Source organism: Rana temporaria, chromosome 8 (assembly GCF_905171775.1).
Source record: "Rana temporaria chromosome 8, aRanTem1.1, whole genome shotgun sequence".
NCBI classification, from domain to species: Eukaryota; Metazoa; Chordata; class Amphibia; order Anura; family Ranidae; genus Rana; species Rana temporaria.
Window position 1 is genome coordinate 83,548,220 of NC_053496.1, and position 23,394 is coordinate 83,571,613.

The window sequence follows — 23,394 nt, forward strand, 5'->3', positions numbered from 1 at the left end:
GAGCCGTGGGGTGACTTTCACGACTATAAAGCCGTAGGTAGACTAGGGGAGGTAGAATTACTTTAAGACATGAAAACCTGGATGTCCAGGGATATTTTGGTCAAATGGGTGTACAATATGGCACTGGCGGGCAGGAATTCTCACACGCCTTAAAAAAACTGAAGTTCTAGTTACATTATCCTGAGAAGATGTATGATAGAAGCCAACAATAAACTAATATTAAAGGAGGAAAGGAAGAGAGGTGAGTAATGAAAAAGAATATGGAGAATAGAAAAAAAAACATAAAAAATAAAAACTACAGATTTAATGCTGCTCCAACCAAGCTCTCCAGTTTAGATTCCACTTTCGATTGTTAAAGAGCATTGAATCGGTATTCAAAAAACGTAATAAAAAATAGAACATTGTTCCGTTCAAAAAAACGACTCCTCTCTCCTACTAGTAATTGGTGGTATTTTTGCTGGTCAGGTACACAGATAATAACGAGAGAGAGATGATTTAAATTTGTAGAATTTGGGTAAACCTGACCGCACGTTATTACAAATTGAAGAGGCTTATTCCTAGATCAACAGGAAAAAATATAGTTCTAGGGTCCTCTATAAAAAAAAAATTGACTCTTCTGCCCTATTGGTGTTCAACAGGTGAACATGATCATGGTCACTTAACAATGTACAAGTCGGGTTAAAAACATAAAAATTAAAAATATTAAAAAGGAGCGACTAAACAATGGTTGCAAAGAAACTTTTTAGAATTTAGTCCAACCCGACTGTACTTCTTACTAAAAAAATTTTAGAGGCTCTTCCCCAAACCAAAGAAAAATAATAAAAAATTATATATAGTTCTCCAACAAGAGGGCAATGAAAAACACTGCATTATTTACTATTTTCCTCTTCCAGGTCTATGCACTACTCCCCCCTTCAGGTGGAAAAAGTTCAAACCTTTTGGAACTTTTCTCACCTGAATGAAATAAGAGGAAAAAAAATAACTAAATAAAAATAATAATGAAAAACTTTAAAAAAATTAAAAGTAAAAAATTATAACCATAACCCTTCAGGGAGAAAAATGAGAGAAAAAATATAAAAATTAAAACTGACAACAAAAAAACTGATAAAAATGAGAAATGAGAAAAATTTATTAAAAATTACTAAAAATTGAAATAAAACTGAGCGAGAAAAAAATGAATAAAAAAAATAACTTCAAAATTAAAAAAAAAAATGTATAAAAATTAAATGTAAAAAATTGTAATGGATAAAAAAATGAATACAAAATAAAAAATAGAAATAAAAATTACTAAAAAATTACATGAACATGATAAAAATTTAAACTAGGAGTATAAAAAAAACGGTACGTTTGTACTGGTCTGGATTTGGACAGGCTTCTTCGGAAATTTGTTTCTGAGTTAGTGACTTTTCTGTTCCTTGAGAGAAGATACCTCGTTGAGGTGCACATTCTCATAGTTTTGGCGTTCATTCTCCTGATAGTAATGCACATCATTACTTGCATCAGGGAAAGCAATAAAGCTACACAGATTAGGACAACAGGGTGGAGCAAAATGTTTAGGAACGCTGACGCGTTAGGACTATACCCAAATATACTTTCCCACCAGGAAATCTTAGCATCTTCCTCTAAAGCGTGGGATACTTGGATCAACTTATTTTGATCATGGGTGAGTCGTATAGTGGCTTGTTTCTCAGCATCTCTCAGCACATTTAATATTTCATCCTGTTGTCCAAAATCTACCAGCCAAGCCTTTAACTCAGCCCCAAATCCCAGAGGAAGTTTCTGTAGATGTATGGGGGTGTCAGGTTTGATATCAAGCTTTTTCTCTGGGGTAACAGGGGTACGTCCTTGTGTCCTGGCTATATCTATTCCCAGGACCGGGGGAGATGTACAGTAGACTCCCTGAGGTAATGTACCCCGTTGAGTATAGTTCAACCCATAGGCAGAATATAGAGCATCATTGGACATTTGATACCAGCACCAATACCCTTGCCCCAAGTATTTTACATAAGGTTGGGACAATTCCTCGGCATCTAGGAGACACGACCCTTCCTTGTGCCAGCATTGTTGTCTCATGATCCTATCCTGTTTCCCTTGACATAACACCACCCCTTCCTTCCTCCAGCACCCATCAATATCAATCATTTGAGGTTGTTCAGACTCATAAACCATCAGATCATGATGGACTCGGGGGTGTAACACAGTAGTTCCCGATAGGATAGTACCCAAATTAACTGTGGTATAAGCACGATGTTCAATCCCGGCGACCGGAATCAGGGATGAGACTGTGCAAATCAGGTTTTGACAGCCATGGAATTGAGTCATCCACCAATCCATATGACTCATAGCACACTTGGATACTACCCTACCTACTGCGCCAACCTACCTAGCTCGTTTCTGAGTACCTCTAAATCCCTTGTGTTTAGGCTACTCAGGACAACACCTCCTGTTCCTAAGGCAGTATCTATTAGGTCTTTTTTTTGCTCTAATGGGGGAATATTCTCCCCCCCCATATGTCCAGCCAGGCGCTACTCTTTCCACACCTAGGTGTCCAAAAAAAAAAAAAAAAATGTTTTATCCAGGAAGCCTACCCCACCTCCACCTAAAATGTTCTCTCAGCCAGCTCCATGTCCGATAATTCCCAGCAGTTATTATATTTGTTCCACCCCCTCCCCTTAGCTTATAAATCCCTTGAGCCGGGCCTTTTTATTCACGCCTTGCACAAACTGTTGGCACCATTTAAATCCTGTTGCCCAAAGTTTAACTACCTATCTTCTAATTCCTCCCCGAATCCCAACGGAAGTTTCAGTAAGTGTAAAGGGGATGTCAGGTTTGCTATAAAACCTTTCTTCAGGGCAACTCGGGGTGTAACCCGGGGTTCCTTCTATATCCATCCCAAGGACAAGTGAATAGGTACAATAGACTCCCCAAGGTGGTGTACCCTGCTGAGTACAATTCAACCTAATTCTGACAACAGTGCATCACTAGACCAGCACCCATACCCCAGCATTCGGTATTGAGTACAACAGCACATATACCATTGAAACAATGACAAAACCCACAAAAACTCCATCCCTGTGACTTGATTTCAGTGACCATGCCCCACTACCACCTGGTAGGTCCAAGGAACACCCTAGTTCCATGACTAACACCCCATCGGTATCCTCTAGGACAAAGAAACAAAACTCGCCTATGTCCTAAATTATACCTAGGTGTTTCCTCCCCCGTAATGATCTCCCCATCCAAAATCCACAGTGAAATACCTTCCCAACATTCCTCCTTCACCACCGTGTATTGACCTGGAATGCAAAAGACATCGTGGTCACACTTCTGACAGGGGGAAATATCAACCTGCTCTCAGCTTCTGTACCCTCTGATCACATGTGGGTCACTTAGCCCCAAATGCACCAAGATAGAATCCCCAGTCAGTAAGCTCATTGATGCCAACCTATCTACAGACCGAGTCTGCACTTCCGTATATGGGATCATACAGCACCTCATTTCTCACAATCCAAACCAGTACAGCCCATCCCGGCGTTTGACTATCATTTTGGATTAGTGTAAGTGACGAGTTTTGTCAAAGTCTTACTGAGTGGTGATGCTAACTCCTCAGGCTACCGCCCATCATACAGAGATTTGTACACTCAGCCTGATACTGGTCACTAACTCCGCCTGCCCCTGCATGTACGCCAGAGCCAATGACATGTTTTTGTCCTATACCCTATCACACTCTCTTCCAACCTCTTAACATGGTCGATAAAATTGTGAGCCATATTAAACTGGGTATTTATGTAACTTTGTTGCATGTTGTCACAATTGTCACCAATCTCTCAGAGCAACAAAGCTGTGCTTATTGTCTGAAGCCATGGCTGCGGGTCTGTTCCTCAGGAGACCGCTGTCCACTACATTACTAACACCCATCCCAGCTCCTATTCCCCCTATATAGTGCTGAATACACCCCTCCTCTGTTGGGTTACTCCTCAGAAATAAGCGTCCTGCGTGAACCTTATGCTGTGTATGCACATCTCTGGGAGAACGCCACTGGTCACTTGACAATCACTTGATTCAGTGTATACTCAGCACATACAGGGTAATAGTCTTATCAACCACTCTGTACCCTGTTAGCCCATGTGTATTCCCTTTATTTGACAGGGCATGTTCCTGTATGTAGTTACTGGCATTACTTGTGCAGGGATTCAACCTCTCAGGTGAGACATTAACTAGGTGTACCTCTCCCATGTCCAGTAACTGAAAGCTTCTTTATAGGACTGATAAGCATGAGACACTGCCTCTACGAGGAAGTTTTCACCCCATTGAGGTATCACCTGGCACCCTCTAGTTTGGCCAACAGACACCTTATTATGCATAGGTGTCAGTCTCCTGGGTACCTGCACCACATACCTTTATGTCATACTAGTCACCCATTCCAACATTTCTTTCAATTCCTGTCTGGACTCACAACCCTCGGAACAGGATGGACTCCAGGGTGTAACCCAGTAGAGTCTGATAGGATAGTACCTAACCTAACTGTGATATATGCCCAAAGTTCCGTCCATGCCCTTATGGATGAGAATAGAACGAGTTGGATTTTCCTAACCCTTCCCTGATATGTAGCCCAGGGCCTCCCAATGTGTTCCTGATTATCTCCAGCTCTATGGTGATTACGGTATCCAATGACCCATCTCTCACTCCCAAGACAGTCGCCATTGAGCCTCTCTTTACTATGGGAAATAGTCTGGATACCCGGATTGAAAACCACCTGCCACCAGGTACACCCGATCCCTCATAGAGGCTGCACCCTTTCTCCCTCCTCTATCAATTCAGTAATTAGACCATGTTATCCTTCACCCCTACAAAACAAACTGCCCTCACCCTTCAGACAGGACTCCCATGAAAGACAGGAGTCTAGTGCCACCCTGGGGCACTGATATTCTTGGCATGCCAGTCACAGACCACCAATCAAGGTACACACGTAATCTAGGATAGAAAGGACACATATGGATATTAACTGAGGAGAATAATGCATGCCCACATATATATTGGAAGTGAGGGCCTTTGGAACAGCCAAGAGCTGGTATCACCCCATGCGATCTTCCTGCACCCCTTTTCTCCCGACACAACCCTAAACTATACAATCCGAGGCCAGATCTATGCACTTTCAACACGTATGCCACCAGGCAGGCCCTCGTACTATATGTCTGCCGGTAAATCTAAAAGAAATTGGAAAACAAGGATTGCATATAGTGTATCCAGCTCAAGGGAACGGGTGTTACCAGACACAACTGACCAATAGACTAAGAAAAAAAAAAAAAAAATTCCTTGTAGCACTGAGGCAATGCAACCTTGTACAGCCAGGCTTAACAGCGGGGGGGGGGGGGGGGTTAAGAAGTCCTAAAAACACAAGTCTGGCCAAAGTAACATCAGGATTTTACCTATTAGATCTATGGAACTACACGTGTCAGCATGGCTGATCTTGGGTAAATAAGAAAACCATATGCCACGGATCTATGGCCGATCCATTTCAACCGCTGGAGAATACCCCAAAACCCTTGTAACACTAAGTGTGGTACCCCTGAATGCTACTTAGCCTAATATATGTGTTAGAGTGCCAATTATCCCTTGCAGTCTTACTCAATTTTTCATAAAAAACTAATACACGGACCTCAGTTAGTTGGTTCTGCTATTCAGTGGATCAGCACCACTAGGTGGTCCAAAAACATAGCCAAATGGACTGACCACTAGACGTTCCAACTAGATAATGGTCATGAAAACCTAAACCTTGTGAAACCCGACCGACTAACCAACCTAAAGATTTCCTCTTATTCTGAAATCCTGAAAAACACAGTTATCGATTCTGAGGGATAAAACACAAAATAAAAGTTTAGTAATAAACATTCAATTTTTTCTTAACCTGGAAACAAAAAACAATGGTTATATATCTGTAACAAGACATTATCATATAAAACACAAATATACATTACATTATATTACATAAACCGTGCACTTTCTTTTAAAATACCAAAAATTGTTGAGCTCAACGTTTCATTAATATGTATTACTATAATACATATTAATGCCATATGGATTTTTGTTCTATGGTATACCAATAATTCCCCCCTAAAAATGTATTCACCATGGTTAAAAATGAGCAGTTTTAAAACAAACACATTTTTTATAAGTTTCCCTTTTGTCTTGCACGACAATCATACTTACCTATTCTGAGTACATTGGAAAACTTCAAAAAGAAATTTCTATGGAAACAAAGATTACCGTTAATACAAAAAAAATACACACATATATACATATATATATATATATATATATATATATATATATATATATATATATATATATATACATACACATAAGGCATCTTACTTTCGCTTTACCATTCACTCGGCTCACTCAATTTGCATGACAATACAGCTGTTTCACACACCCTCACAAAATTTATCTAGGTCAAATATGACCTCAAGACCTTACATGTTCTATATCCTACTTACCCATCAACTCTGTTCATCATCACTTCTCTGGGGATGTGGATTCCCTATTAAAAATACTCACCTCATCAGTTCTGATATCCTACCATCCCTGCCCTCCAAGCATCTTTTTTTTTTTTTTCATTTGTTCGTATCATCTTCCCGTGGTGACTGCACCACAGGGCTTCCCAAGCGCTTGGCTTGAAAGTACCCTTTTTCGAATATTGCTTTCCTGTCCACTGATCCCAATCTTTTATATATTTCACAACCCAAGGTCCATATTCATCTATCATTTCTTCCTTCGGAGTCCAGTGGTACGGCTCCCCACAGTTCGACATCCATTTTGAAGCGATTTGATTTCCCATCCTTTTTGCGGACGAAGGACCTTGAGCTGATCCCGCAAACCCTTAAAGGTCGCTTTTTCCCAAAGTTAGCTACGCTTTGACTCCTGATTGAGTGGACCGGTACTGCCCCTCTGCTGATCTTTTTTCACTACTTGTCAGAACAATGACTGACTATAGTCCTTTAAAAAATTAGCCCGGGGATTTTCCCAACTAAATTAGTTGTCCTCCCGTGAACTTTTCTGCAACATTCTAAAAGAAATGCTTACTTATTAGATTGTTATGATTGCTTGCAGTGCAAGAGGCACCTAATTGCACTAATTTAACTGACGCTTACCTAATAATGATTTTTAGCAGTTACAATATAGTCAGTGTTTACAGATCTTATTACACCGCTTGCCATCCCCAGTTATTTGTTTAAACAGAGGAATAGATTCACATACATCCAGATAATTCAGTGTGATTTTAGTTTCCGTTTCCACTGATGTGATTTGCCATGCGACGTTGGACCCAAAGTCGCATTACAAATCGCAGCCCATTGATTTCAATAGCACCCATTCCAATCTATGTGGCTCAATGCTGCAGCGACCGATAAAGGTACCTGCACCATTTTGATGCGACTTCTGGATAAAAAACGCATTCAAAGCCACACCACAGTCGCACTAAAGCTGCATTTCCAAATCGCACCTTGAATCAGGCCACATTGGAGTTGCACCAGTGGAAACGCAGCCCAAAAGCATAGGTGCTGACAACAACTGAAAATTAACATTTGTGAGATGGATAGGGAAGCTTTGCTCAACAAGAAAAAGCTTCATTAAGCACCTACTATGGATCTGGCCTTTATCACAGTATACAGCAACCAATACCAACAATTGGAAAAGATCTTCAAAAAGTATTGGCCCATTTTCAGAGAGCACAGAACTTTAGTAGCGGTATTGCCATCACGACCCAGACTCACCCACCGCAGAGCACCAACACCACTAACACACCCCGTCCACAATGCACTCGATCCCCCCAGGGAAGCGAACACCTGTCCAGAACCTGAAGGACTCCACGGATGCCAGAGATGTCCACCGTGCAAAACAAATAAACCCCAGCCTCTGAGAAAAAACATTCAAGGCCCCTGTACATAATAGAGAGGTTTAATAACCACTACACCCACACCTTATTGAATATTAATCATTATAGCGGCGCCATCGCCCCACTGTTTATTTACCAAAGCATAGGTGTGTTTCACTCACAAAGATTGGCCTAATCTCATTCAAAGGGTCAACTGCATAGACGCACACAGGCCCAGATTCACAGTCAGCGGGGTAAATTTGTGCGGGTGTAACGTATCCGCTCTACGCTACGCCTCTGCAACCCAGACGGGCAAGCGCTGTATTCTCAAAGCACTAGCTCTGTAAGTTGCGGCGGCGTAGCGCAAATCAGCCGGCGCAAGCCCGCCTAATTCAAATTTGGATCAGGGGCGTGTTTTTTTTTTTTTTTTTTTTTTTTTTTTAAATCTACTGTGACTCGACGTGATAGGCGTTTTTGCCGAACGGCGCATGCGCCGTCCGTGGAATTTCCCAGTGTACATTGCTCCAAAGTATGCTGCAAGGACGTCATTGATTTTGACGTGAACGTAGATGACGTCCAGCCCCATTCACGGATGACTTACGCAAACTACGTAACTGTTTCAAATTTTGACGCGGGAACGACAGCCATACTTATGCTTCATATACCAGGGGCAACTATACGCCGGGAAAAGCCTAACGTAACTTTACTGCGTCGGCCGGGCGTACTTTCGGGAATTCGCGTATCTAGCTAATTTGCATACTCAACGCGGAATTCGACGGAAGCGCCACCTAGTGGTCAGGAAAAAAAATAAATAATAATAATATGCAGTTACGATCCGACGGTGTAAGAGACCTGCGCCTGTCGGATCTTATGGATATCTATGCGTGAGCGATTCTAAGAATCAGGCGCATAGATACGACGGCTCGGATTAGGACCCACGGCTGCGCACCTGGCGTTGCGCCGTTTTAAGTCCTTTCTGAACCTGGGCCACTGTCTCCAAGATTCCAAACAGAAATCCCTGCTACAATTTCATTCTATATATATATCTACATTATTCAAAATCAGTCTCATAAACACATTCGCATAGACAAAAAGAAAAGGTTAAGTTCTGAAGAGTAAGTTTGTTAGGTATTCAGACAGGTTAAAACAAAATAGACCTAAACCAGTTCTGTCTACCATACAATAAATCATATCTATCCAAACTTTAAACCCTCCTCACTACACGGGGCACCATCTTGTCATAGAAAAATTAATAACGCACGTACATAATCAATAATCAGAGAAATATTAATATCGCACGTGAATAATTAAGATAAGCTATAAAAATCTTTTTGTCTATATAAAAATTAAAACAAAGAATAGCGCTGCGAAAAAGAGAAAAGTATTACATTTATTGATACAGAGAAGAAACTTGTATTACTCTAATATTTACAACTATAACATAAAGGATATCACTTGTTAAAAACAGGATATTGCTGAATGCTGATACAACATACATTTATGGCTATAGAGAAGTCAACAATAAGTAATGCTAAGTGGTAGAGAGAGAGGGAGAGAGAGAGAGAGAGTGAGAGAGAGAGTGAGGGAGAGAGAGAGACAGAGGGAGACAGAGAGACAGAGAGAGAGAGACAGAGGGAGACAGAGAGACAGAGAGAGAGAGAGAGACACAGAGAGGGAGAGAGAGAGACAGAGGGAGAGAGAGAGACAGAGGGAGAGAGAGAGACAGAGGGAGACAGAGAGACAGACAGAGAGAGAGAGATTACATCACCAGTCTTTTAGGTCAGCTCCTTCATCATGCTTCAGTCTGCTTGATCAAGGCATCATACACTGAACCTGCATTTTATACCCCCGAGCCTGCATTTTCCTCCCTGCCAAAACTCAAGTTTCCCGCGGATACGATTGGATGACTTATGTTTCTTTTCAGAATGACACAAAAGGACCCCCCAGTGTGCATCCCCCTGTTATCACATCCTCTTGACATAGGGACTGTCTTGGAGTTTGCATATTTATCAATAACAAAACTTCTCGTGTGAGCACTATCTCATCCAGTTCCACACTTTGCATATCACAGGACCCCTGGCTTATGGAGACGCCTTGTCTGTAATCAGATAGGAGATGACAGAAAATTCTTTCAATACAATGAGGGGGCATTTCCTATCACATCCCCCCCCCCCATTGAGGTAACATCCATATGCTGACATATGGTCAAAAACACGCTCCTCAGCTCACAGAGTAATCTAAAGACAGACCCAAATCACATTAATAAAAAACCTTGTAAAAGAACGACATACAAATTTCCTACAAATCTTAGAAATATGGAGTTGAAAAATCTCTACCACAGCATTTCTGATGGGAATTGGTTTCCTTGCAGAATGTGGTTATATAATTTTGTAAGATGTGGGGTTAACGTGGAGGCAAATTTTTTATAATAGGATGTTGAGTATCCATCAGGGCCCGGAGCTGTAGAGGTCTTAAATCTAGCCTTAGACTATCTAATGGCCTTTTCTGTGTCTGATGTAAGTAGTGAGTCTAATGCTATGCGTTTATCTTGAATTTGTTTTAGAAGGTCGCTGGAGGGGTTTTGGTTATTCCTGTGATACAAAAGATCTAGATCCTTTGTGAGAGATCTTATATCCGCGAGATTAGATTTGTTTTTGTTTGAGGCAATACTTATCAAATGGCCTCTCATGATCGCCTTATGTGCCATCCATAGAGACGTAAGTGCCATGTCTGGTGCTCAATGCTGCTCTTTTAGTGCTTAATAAAATTGGATAGGAGTGTAAATGTTTCTTACAAAGTTATTTATATGAGTAACCATAATGCTTTAGGTTGATGAAAATGTGAGAAGTTTAAGCCCTATGTCTACATTAGTCCTTCTACTGTAGTGCAGTGCTAACGATTTGCTTGCACTTTAGCTTCTGGATACACTGTATTAGCTGACTGTATTTATTAGTAAATGTCATAATTTGCATTAAGAGGCTCTTTATTAAATATTTATAATCTTTAAAACCTTTTTGTGATGCCCACATAGACGTTACCAGTTATATATCCTTATTTCAGAAACCACCGTTGACAAAGCAGTTGTCTGCTTCCAGCACTGCCTCTAGTCGAAAGAAAGATGGGACCCTGCAAAGGCTTGGGGAATTCTTACAGAGCTCTCCTTCAATTTTCCAGCATAAAGGTATTCACTTATTTGATATGCTCAGCTTTATTCAGGAGATTGGAAAAATACTTATTCTCAGTAGTTTTAAATTCTGTTTTTAAGCATCTTGCTTTATTTGAACTGTGTGTTTATTTTCAAAGCCAAAAAATTGCTTGGATCAATTGCGGCTCCGAAGACAACCGATTTGATCTCTGGCAAAAAGGAAGAGGAGAATAAACCCAAGAAGTCCAGGAGAAGGTTGTACACTGCTGAAATCTCGGCTCCACTAGACATTCCTGCTTCTGCAGTAAGTATATGATCACAATGGTCCATTTGCAAATAAAGTACCACCTTCTTTTTTAAAAGTGAATTTGGAAAACAGTTACCAGGCATACATGTTGGATTGTATGACAGGTATTGTCAAGTATAATTTTTTTTTAGCAATCCTAAAGTGGTTGTAAAGTTTTGTAAAGTGGGATGATCGATACAAAACTCAGTTAAGTATTTGGGGGAGGGAGAGAAACGGGCACAGAAAAGTTTTATATCTTAATGCATTAAGGTTAAAAAAAAAAAAAAACACCTGATTACTTTAGAACCACTTTAACCTGATACACTTATGTCAAGCATCAGTCACCAGTATCATCAAAAGCATGCAATTCTACATTCCTCCCTACCACAGTAGTCAGCCAGGTTTTCTTGGGTTCATAGCCGGAAGCAACACATATTCACAAAAGTGGGCTTTATGTGTAGAGTATGGATTTCAGGAAAGTTATGTACACTATTTCTTTTGTTTTGTGAGTCTGTGATATAGATTATTAAATAAGGAGAATTTGGATTTGTGCAGCCAAGTCTTAGGATTTCCTCTTGTGAGTTGGTAGTGGCACTGCCTAACCTTCAACATTTACAGGTTTGGTGGTGGTATAGTCGTTCCCAGGTTTAATGGGAAGGGCTTCCTTAGAATAGATGTGAACTTGGAAGAGCAAAATCTTGCTGTTGATGCCTGCAGGAGTGATGTAGAGCAATGTACTTCATAGGAAGATTTCACATTTTAGATGCATGTCTCTTTACCCCGAGACAGTAAATGGAATTGGCTATTCGCTGTTGGACTGACTGACATGCAACCTTAAAACATAAAAAGGATGAAAAGGAACAAAATGGGCATCAGTATCCAAAAACCACATATGTAATTTATAAATATATCAAAGCTTTATTACAAAATATCAGATTTTAACCACTTCAGCCCTGGAAGGATTTACTCCCTTAATGACCAGGCCATTTTTGGCGATACAGCACTGCACAGATATGTTTCGCGCAGGCGGGCCACCTTGCCACAGTATATGTGCGGTGGGTGGTCCAGAAGTGGTTAAAATGTATACAAGTTGGAAAACAATTGATTTCCATTGAATGGTAGTATAAAATAGCAAGCAATCAGACAGTATAGACTCATAGAGTCTTTTTTTTTTTTTCATCAATAAATTTTTATTGGGTTTTAATTAAACATTTACAAAAATCACATGTATCGATGGAAGTAAGTAGAGATAATAAGCATGCATAGAATTATACAACATTTGGTTTGGACAACACAAATGAGCTTATGAAAGGTTTTGCAAACGAACAGTGAAGATAAATCTTTTAAGATAAAGAAATGTACAATATCACTTCAATTACAATAGGCCCTAGGTATATGTGATATTAATTTGGAAACATATACAATAAAAGAACATTAAACTATCACGGGTCTTACTCTATCTGAAAGAGAGATTTAGGGCCTCAAGATCCGTAAATGATAACACAAACAACAGCAGTATCAAGAAGAGGACAAGCACCGAAGTCTATATGTTGTTTTCGTACCATTTTTTCCAAGGTGCCCATGATAAAGTATGTGTAGGAAGAGTAAGCAAAGGTACTGCCATCATTTTCTCATATGTGTAATGTAAATTAGTCAAATCAATAACATCCAGTATACAAGGTGGAAACGGATCTTTCCACTTTCTCGTAATGGAAAGCCTGGCAGCCATAAGAATATGGACAATGGAATGTCTGAGGTTCAATACAAAGTTTTCAATGCCCAAAGAAAGCAAAGCTAAGGCGGGGTTAGGGGTAATCTGAGTGCCCGATAAAACAGAAATAATTGCAAATACTGCCTTCCAATACTTTGTAAGCAAAGGGCAGCCCCATAAAATATGTAGTAAGTCGCCCTTAAGTCCGCATAACCTCCAGCATTTGTTTGAGTGATCGTTACCAAATTTAGATACAATATCCGGGGTATAATACCACCGTAAAGTGATTTTGATTGCTAGTTCCCATAGGGAAGTACACTTAGTGGATGATTGGTTGAATCTGCAAGCTATACGCCATTGGTCATCTGAAAATGACTGGTCTAAATCTGATTCCCACTGTAAGTGAGAGGAGGTTTTTGAAAATTTCTGCTTTTCTTGTAACAAATTATAAAAAATGGTGATACCTCTCCTCCTAGGTTCAGGTGAAGAGAGATAAGACCACATTGAAGATTGTATGTGTATATCTTTTATGGTCAATTTTTGCAAGCATTTTGATATGAGAGAGAAGTGATCCATATAGGATAATGGCAGATTAAATTCAGATTGTATGGATTGGAATGATTTAATCACACCCTTATCATCATACAGGTCGCGAACGAACTCAATACCGTGATTTCCCCAAAGATCTAGTGGAACATATTTCAAAATCAGTCGTAGTACATTCAAGGGTATATTAGCTATGTGATTGGATACTGAAGAGTCTACCGATTTTAAGACTGTGAGCCATGTATTAATGGAAACTTTCATTGTGGGAGGAAGTTGTGTAGGGATTTTAATCCCTATGTATGCGCCAAACAGCCATAAATAGGTAGGACCATGACAGCTATAGGAGGACTCAATCTGACCCCAAGACGTAGTTGGAGAGTGACAAAACCATTCTTTCATTTGGGATAATATAGAGGAATGAAAATAATCTCGAAAATCAACATATCCCGCTCCTCCCCACATCTTGTGTTTGATTAATTTATAATGGGCACATCTTGACCTCTTTCCCTTCCAAATAAACTTAGAAAGGATAGATTGTAAAGATTTGAAGAAGTGGATGGGTATGGGTATGGGTAAACATCTAAATAGATACAGTACCTGAGGTAAGTGCATCATTTTGAAGGCAGATATCCTACCCCACCAGGAAAACTCATGTTTGCTCAAATTTGATAAGTCGATTTGCAATTTTTTTTTAAGGGGTATGTAATTGTGTGTAAATAGAGATTTAGTGTTCCTGGATAGGTGAATGCCAAGATATGGAATACTGTGTTCTGCCCAAGAGTAAGGGAATTGGTGCTGAAGCAGATTATTCGTCACAGCATCAATACCTATATCCATGGCGTGAGATTTCTTGTCATTGATTTTGTAGAATGAAACTATGCTAAACCAGTTTAAGATTTTTCGAACTTCCATAAGAGAAGAGAAAGGGGATGATAGTATTAGTATTATATCGTCAGCAAAAAGGCTGATCTTGTGAATACGATCGCCAATAGAAATACCTGATACTGCTAGACTAGATCTAATATGTTCCGCTAGGGGTTCGATCATTAGGTTAAATATTAGGGGGGATAACGGGCAGCCCTGTCTAGTTCCATTGGTGATACGGAAAGGTTTGGATAGCATATTAGAGTTGAAGACACGTGCTGTAGGGTTTGAGTAAAGGGCTAGAATTGCTTTAAGTATAAAGCCATTAAAGCCGAATTTCTGTAGAGTCAGCGATAGGTATGACCAATTGACCCTATCAAACGCCTTCTCCGCGTCCAATGATAGGAGCAGAGAAGGCGTTCTGGATATATTTACATGGTGGATGACGTCTATCAATCTTCTAGTCGCGTCAGATGTTTGACGACCTTTGGTGAAGCCTGTCTGGTCAATATTGATAAGGTTAGGGAGCAGGTCAACTATTCTATTAGCTAGTATTTTAGCATAGATTTTTAAATCGGTATTTAGGAGAGATATGGGGCGAAAGTTTTGAGGGCTAGTTGGTTCTTTACCTGGTTTGGGCAAGGTTACTACTATTGCAGATAGCATTTCCTCGGGGAACAAAGATTGGGAGGCCGATAGGTTAAACATTTCCTGCATGTGGGGCACAAGCAATCGTTTAAAAATCTTAAAATATTCATTGGAGTATCCATCTGGGCCTGGTGTCTTGGCTTTGGGTAAAGAGTCGATAGCTAAAAGGATTTCAGAGTTATTGAATGGACTATTTAATTTCATAAGTTGGTCATCTGTTAAACAAGGCAAATTAACGTGCGATAAAAAAGTTTGAATTTCATTGGTGGTTGGTTGGTGAGTAGTATCGTCGTCTGAGAGGTTGTATAGTCCTCCATAGTAAGAGCTGAATGAGTCTGCAATGAGTTGGGGATTAATAATTTTGTCTTGTGTAATAGGGTCAAATAAATGAGGTATTCTAGATTTCTGTCTATAGCCTTTAATACGGTTAGCTAATAGTTTACCAGCTTTATTGTTTGCGATATATGAGCGTGCTTTCAGTTTTTTAATTTTGATGTCGTAAGATTCCATTAGAATAGATCTCAGACTGTGTCTTAGTTTATACAGTTGGGATTTAAGATTGGAGGAGGGATTAATTTTGTTTTCTGAATCAACATCATTTAATTTTTTAGTTAATTCCTCTATCTTAGAGGTTTTTAATTTCTTTGCTTTAGAACCAAGCTGTATAAATAGTCCACGTATAAAAGCCTTATGGGCATTCCATAACACATTTGGATCAGTCACTGATCCTTTGTTATCTGAAAAGAAGTCGATCAATTTTTGAGAGATGTGTTTTATATTTTCAGGTAGCTGTAATAAAAAATTGTTAATACGCCACAGGTAAGATTTGTTGTTGGAATTCACATTTTTTAATCTGATACTGATAGGGGCATGGTCTGACCATGTAGCAGTATGAATGTGAGAATCTAATACATTCTGTAATAGCCACTTGTCCGAAACAAATAGATCAATACGGGTGTATGTGTTGTGGCGGGAGGAATGGAATGTGTAGTCTCTTTCAGACGCATGGTGACACCTCCAAATGTCATACAGTCCATTGTCTGACAGAAAGGAAGAGAGAGGAGATGCAAATCTTTTGGTACTGGACGATGAATCAATGTTAATATCAGGTATTAGGTTAAAATCTCCGCAAATTAAAAGATGACCCTTTTGTATGTCTTTGATTCTGTTCATTGTAGCTTTATGAAATTTCATTTGTCTAAAATTGGGCGCATATATATTCACCAGTGTGTATAAGACATTGTCTAGTGAGCACACTAAAATAATGTATCTACCTTCTGGGTCAATACACTTGTCTATTAGTACAAAATCTATAGTGTCGCGAATAGCTATCAACACACCTCTCTGTTTGCGGGAATAATCTGCTCTGAAAATATGAGGGTAAGATTTGTGGTGACATTGTGGAGCGTTATCGTAGGTGAAATGTGTTTCTTGTAAGCAAAGAACATCGCATTTAAAGGATAGAGCAGTTTTCCACATTGAGCATCTTTTGGCTGGGTGGTTTAAACCATTAACATTAATAGAGAGAATGTTGATAGACATTTTTATACAGTGTATGTGTGTGTCTTTGTTTAATACTCACAAATCTGTAGCACCTTCGGGCAATGTAGTATGGTACAAAAGAGTTGGACGTCCAGAGTATGCACTGTCAGGGAACACAGGGTCACCAAGCACACTGTGATGTCTGCAATTTAGAAACTAAAACAAAGAAACAAAACCAAAACAATAAACAAAACAAAGAAAAGAAAATCAAACAAAAACAGGTGAATCCAAAATAAAAGAAACTAAGTAACTGAAGTAGTTAGGATGATATCAAAGCTGTAAATAGTATCTTATAAGCATCAATACGCAAAAAAGAAAAAGAACTAAATACTATGTAGTTCGGTGAAAGATGAATTTAGCATCAACATTAAAATGTCATAATAGCCGGGAAAAATATTTATCCGACTGAGTAGGGGCAGTGTTCAACAGAGAAGTAAATAAAATTAATCAGAGTAAAATATCAGATACTAGGGGGATATATAGATAATTAAATATTTCTATAGCAATATATAAAAGGGAGAGAGGGATGGAGGAAAAACAGATGAGAGAACAGCGTAAGAGTAAATCATTTTCCCCTCTTTATGAGGTAATCTTCACGTTGTCGACCGTCGAAATGAGGTCCTGTTGTGTTTCTTCTGTCTTCAGGAGGGGCAGTAGGGACAATTCCCCATGAATGAAGTAGGCGAAGACCATCTCCAGGATTGAAAATAGTAGTGGTTGTACCGTTGTTTGTAATTACCAACGTAGCTGGGTGTTTCCATTTATATGGGATCTTGTGGTCACTCAGGGCTTTAGTTGTAGTCTTTAGCTGTCTCCTCAAGTTTAAAGTGTATTGAGACAGATCCGCATATAGATGAATGTCTGAGAAAGGACCAGGGAGGATTGATAGAATTCTAGCTTTGGCCAATATTTTTTCTTTTGTGGGATAAAAATGGATTTTCATGAGGACATCTCTGGGAATAGAAGCAGCCAAGTTTTTAGGTTTGGGAATACGATGGATCCTATCAATCATTCTTTCAATCTGTGATGTATTTGGCAACAATGCGACAATTAAGTCATCCGCGTATTTGAGTAAGCTGTCCGGGGGTATTGATTCAGGGACCCCTCTTAATTTAATGTTGTTCCTCCTTGAACGGTCTTCAAGGTCTGCGAGCTTGGCTTTTATTCTCAAATTATCATCAGACAGGTCTTTATATGCATCAACAAGATCAGTGACAGTCTCTGAATGATCGTCCATTTTATTTTCAATTGTAACCACTCTGTCGCCCAGACCTTTCAAGTCATTGGAAAAGGAATTCATCATCAATGAAAAATTTGACATGAGCGATGTATGAAGTGAAACCAGCATATTTTTCATAGTGGTGTCAAGTACTGGCTGACCCATTGTAGGGTAATTGTTAATAAGAGATGCGTCACAGGAGTTACTGAGGCCTTGCAGCACAGGCGACATGCCTGAGGTAAAAACGCTTACTGCGTCATCAACCCTCCTCTTGGATTTAGCGGGGCTCTGTGATGAAGGGCTGCGTGAGGGGGAATTTTCGGCGGTGATGGGAGGCTGATCATCGCTCCATATGACACAGTTATCGTCCGGTAAATCTGAATAAGATACCTGTTTTAATGTGTCGGTACTTGCGTCTTCTTTTGTTTGTGTCCCCACCGCAGCCGGCGTTTCCATAAGATCATTTAGTTTTTTGTTAGACATTTTATCTTTTTTCTTCCTCGGTAGCATCACTGAACATCCGCGGGTATATAACGCTAATTTCCGCCTCTCTATATTCGTTTAAAATGATCGGTAGTCGCTTTATCCCCGGTTTTCTGACGGAGCTCTGTGCTCAGGCGGCCATCCCGATCGCGTGCAAGCCACGCCCCTAGACTCATAGAGTCTTTTTCCTACACATTTCGCTGTCGCAGCCAATTTTTTAGGGTTTAAAGCGTTCTCCGTCTGATATAATTTCTAAATCTACAAATACAATATACTTTAGGTTGTAAGCTCCTTGAGGGTAGGGACTGATGTGAATGTACAATATATATGTAAAGAGCTTCGTAAATTGATGGCGCCATATAAGTACCTGAAATAAATAAATATACAGACAAGTATTAGATGCATCTTAGTTACATATAGTGCTTGCATTTCCTTTCCCATAAGGCATATAAAGGATCATGTGAGAGGGAAAGAAAAGAAAAACACCATTTAAATTTTCCTTAATTTTTTTCCTTCCCTTGATGTGAGGGTCCATTACTCTGGTGGATAGTTTGGTCATGGGACATTTCTCCTTTCTGCCTCCCAATGGCACAATCCGACATGAAAAACTGACCCTGTACATATTGGATTGGACAATTTAAATTTAAATGGTGTTATTTTCTTTCTTCCCTCTCACGTGATCCGTTATATGCCCTGTCGGAAAGGAGGTGCAAGCATTACAGTATATGTAACTGAGATGCATTGAATACTTGTCTGTATATTGTAACTTTAGATTGATGATACCAGACATTATATCAGACAGAGAACTCTTTAACCACTTCCTGCCCGGCCTATAGCAGAATGACAGCCGGGTGATGGTTCTGTTGTCCTGACTGGGCGTCATGTGACATCCAGCAGGATAACATACCTGTGCGCGCCCACGGGAGCATGCAGCTAGGCGATTGGAGGTGCTGTCAGTCTGACACACTGCATCGCTGATCGTGGTATGGAGCCTCTGACGGAGGCTCCTACATGATCAGCCTTGACCAATCACAGCTGATCATCGCGTGAACCAGGAAATGCCGGTAAACAGCATTCCTCAGTTTGCGCTGACAGGAAGAGCTGATCATGCTGGCACATTGATTATCAGCACAGCCCCATCAGATGTGCCACCACAGCTGCCAAAAAGGTGCCCCATCAGAAACGGTTGTAGGTGCCCACCACAGTGCCCAGCCGTAACACCTGGCAGTACCTCATCATCAGTGCCAACTCATCAGTGTCCCCGTCAGTGAAGGTAAAACAAAATGTTATAACTGAAACAAAGAAAAACTTTTTTTTTTTTAATGTCAAATTTTTTGTTTGTTTTGCAAACAATAAAAACCTCAGTGGTGATCAAATACCACCAAAAGAAAGCTCTATTTGTGGGAAGAACATTTTAAAAATGTAGTTTGGGTACAGTGTTGCATGACCACAATTATCATTCAAAGAACAACAGTGGTGAAATGTGAAAATTGTCCTGGGCAGGAAGGGGGAAAAAGTGCCCTGTATTGAAGTGGTTAAACCCTGAGGGAGCGGCTGCAACTGCAAAATGTGTAGAAAAAGACTTTATGGTAATAAAGCTTTGACATTTTCATATTATGTATGCGTTTTTTTTTTTTTTTTTGGTTATTGATGTACTGAAGGATCATCCTTGAATGCCCATTTTGTTACTTTTCTTCCTTTCTATACTATGCACTGGGTTAATGACCCTTCAGTACAAAGATTTATCAGATGATATTCATTAGATGCAGTGACCCCTCTGCACATAATTTTGCTTTTTAGACTACATTAAGGCATATATAAAGCCACAACTGTCGATCCCCCACTTTTATTTATTTATTGCTTTCTATGTCCTATTAACCACTTAACCCCCGGACCATATTGCTGCCCAAAGACCAGAGCACTTTTTGCGATTCGGCACTGCGTCGCTTTAACTGACAATTGCGTGGTCGTGCGACGTGGCTCCCAAACAAAATTGCCATCCTTTTTCCCCCACAAATAGAGCTTTCTTTTGGTGGTATTTGATCACCTCTGCGGTTTTTAGTTTTTGCGCTTTAAACAAAAATAGAGTGACAATTTTGAAAAAAATGAATATTTTTTACTTTTTGCTTTAATAAATATCCCCCAAAAATATATACAAAATCATTTTTTTCCTCAGTTTAGGCCGATACGTATTCTTCTACATATTTTTCGTAAAAAACAATCGCAATAAGCGTTTATTGATTGGTTTGCGCAAATGTTATAGCGTTTACAAAATAGGGGGTATTTTTATGGCATTTTTATTAATATTTTTTTTTACTAGTAATGGCGGCGATCAGCGGTTTTTATTTCGGTACTGCGACATTATGGCGGACACATCGGACACTTTTGACATTTTTGGGACCATTGGCATTTTTATAGCGATCAGTGCTATAAAAATGCATTGGATTACTATAAAAATGCCACTGGCAGTGAAGGGGTTAACACTAGGGGCGGGGAAGGGGTTAAGTGTGTCCCTGGGCGTGTTCTAACTGTAGGGGGGGTGGCTGTTCGCTGTTCATTGTATGAACAGAAGATCAGTCATTCCCCCCCCCCCCCTGACAGGAACGGGAGCTGTGTGTTTACACACACAGCTCCCGGTCCTCGCTTTGTAACGAGCAATCGCGGGTGCCCAGTAGCGATCGCGGGTGCCCAGTAGCGATCGCGCCCGCCGGACACGTGCACGGGAGCAGGGGGCACACGCGCGTGCCCCTAGTGGTCTGCACGAGAGCCGACGTAGAGCTACGGGCTCTCGCGCAGGAGAGCCGTCTTTGCCGCCGTAATATGACGGTGGGCAGTCGGCAAGCAGTTAAAGAGACTTCCCTTCACCTTTAGTTAGACACATAGCAGAAAGTTAGAGGAAATTTCTCTAAAGTGAGGCACACTCCCCTTTTTAGATAGGTGTCACAGATGTACTCGTTGGCTTTCCTTTCAACTTCTGGTGACAAATGTAAATAGTTCCCAGTTATTTTCTGTATTGCAATGATTGCCAGGACAAACAGAGAGTGCTACCGACCAGGGGAGACGCTGACAGCAGTAAAAATCGGACCTGTTTTAATGATTCCCTACTGTCTTTGACTTTATTATGTATCTGTAAAGCAAATGTGTTAAATGTTTAACAAATGTAAGCCAGTGCATAAACGCCTGTGGAATGCTTATGTTATATTGCCATACCAGTCTGCCTTCTTTTCCAGATATTTTGTGGTTTTGTGCTCTGCTTACTAAAATATAATTTGATAAATCACAAAGAATACAGATGTAGCTCTTCTCCTTTCCCACAGATCATTATGGACACTAATGTAAAGGAAAGTGATCACCTTATAATGAAGAGACGGCTTAGAACCAGAACAGCTAAATAAAACGAATATTTTCTTACACCTTATTCCTGTGGTATTCATACAGCACGTGTACATACTTTTATTTCTTATGTTTCTGTACAAAATTTTATTATCCACAGTTTATTATTGTAAGTAAGTGTATAGTTGGAATATAGTATATCCCTATTTTCTTTACATTGAAATAATAATGTATTCTGCTACATACTTTTGGTAATTTCTTTATACACCACAATGTACACTTTTGCCAATATTACTTTGTAGCAAACCTTTTGTTTACTGTTTTTCAGGAAATTTTTTGTAAAAACACATCTCACCACTATCATTGATTAAATCTTTTTGGTCTAATACATTTAAACGCACAGATTTTTTTTGTCATTAAAAATTGTCAATTGCCATTTGGATTTCTGTCTTTAGATTTATTTATTTTCTCTTAGGTCTGTACATTTTTGACCATACACACACGTATATTGCACGGCTTTTCTTTAAGCAGAATTAGGAAACATATGCTTGGAGTTTGTAGTTTTTTCCCCCCCCCGGAACTAAACAGATCATTTTTTTCACTTGAAGCGAAAAGTACTGTATTTATCGGCGTATAACACGCACCCTAACTTTAAGAAGGAAGTTTCAGGAAAAAAAAAGACTTTCCACAGCCCTCTGCGTATAACACGCAGCCACAGTTTACCCTCTATTTTCAGGGTAAAAAAGTGAGTGTTATACGCCAATAAATATAGTAACTTGCTACAGTGTACAACTTTCAAGGAGCATTGGTATGATTTTATAATTATAGGCAAACCTTATCAATTTTTTTTCATTTTGGAGGGTGAGTAATAAGTCCTGTCGGATTTTTTTGCACCATCAAAGTATACTCCACATTCCCTTGCTGTCTCCCTGCTGCAAAATTACATGCAGTGTAAGCTCCATGTAGGCGGATTATCTCATTACCCTCCCCCAGATGACAGTGCTCACAGGTGCTTAGGAGCATCAGATTTTATAAGAGTTAGGCCTCATGACTTTTATGGCACGCTTTACATGGCAACCACAGCTCCCAGGGCACTTGATTTTTACAACCAGTATTTGTTATGCCTCTAAATGACCGAAACAAAAATTATGTTCATTGCCTTCAATTCACACATGTTGCCATGCATTTTCATGCAGGTGGAAGTGCATTGACATGTTTTTATGCACGTTAAAGTGAAACATTACCCATAACAATGAATAAAAATAACATTCTTTAGCAAGGAACATGCATATTTCACATTAATAATTATGCAACCAAAACTGGTGTGTGCTGTTGCATGCCCCCAGCATTGCTCCTGTTTCTTCTTGCTGGAGGCTGCCATTTTGCTAAAGCCCAGTGCCCTTGAGCAACATTAAATCTTCAGGTTGTCAGCTGATCGGCCTCTATAAAGCAACTGAGCATGTGCAGAGCAAGGTGAGACAGTGACTTGCTGGATTTTAAACATTATATGTGTGTATTTTTAATGTTTTACATATTTAATACCTGCAAAGCCGGCCAGCCTGAAAAGTGATCTATCAGCACTTCATTTTCTGAATAAAGTTCCACAATTTCTATGTATGTTGCAGGTTATTTCCTCTGACATCATACTCTCTTCCTGTTTGTGGGTTGAGAGGAATGAGAGAGAGGGAGAAAAATAGAGACAAACAACATTTTTGTTCTTGGAGAGACATTGACAAATGGA

At 39.8% G+C, this 23,394-nt stretch overlaps 1 protein-coding gene across 1 annotated transcript in view; it reads left to right on the forward strand.

Moving 5' to 3' along the window:
- Positions 1–22,043, forward strand: part of KIF20B (kinesin family member 20B) — a 160,238-nt gene extending 138,195 nt beyond the window's left edge. The window contains exons 32-34 of the mRNA XM_040362115.1: positions 10,937–11,057; positions 11,180–11,325; positions 21,638–22,043. Coding sequence (XP_040218049.1) covers positions 10,937–11,057; positions 11,180–11,325; positions 21,638–21,715 — 345 coding nt within the window. The 3' untranslated portion in view covers positions 21,716–22,043. The remainder of the gene's footprint in view (positions 1–10,936; positions 11,058–11,179; positions 11,326–21,637) is intronic.
- The last annotated feature ends 1,351 nt before the right edge of the window (positions 22,044–23,394 follow it).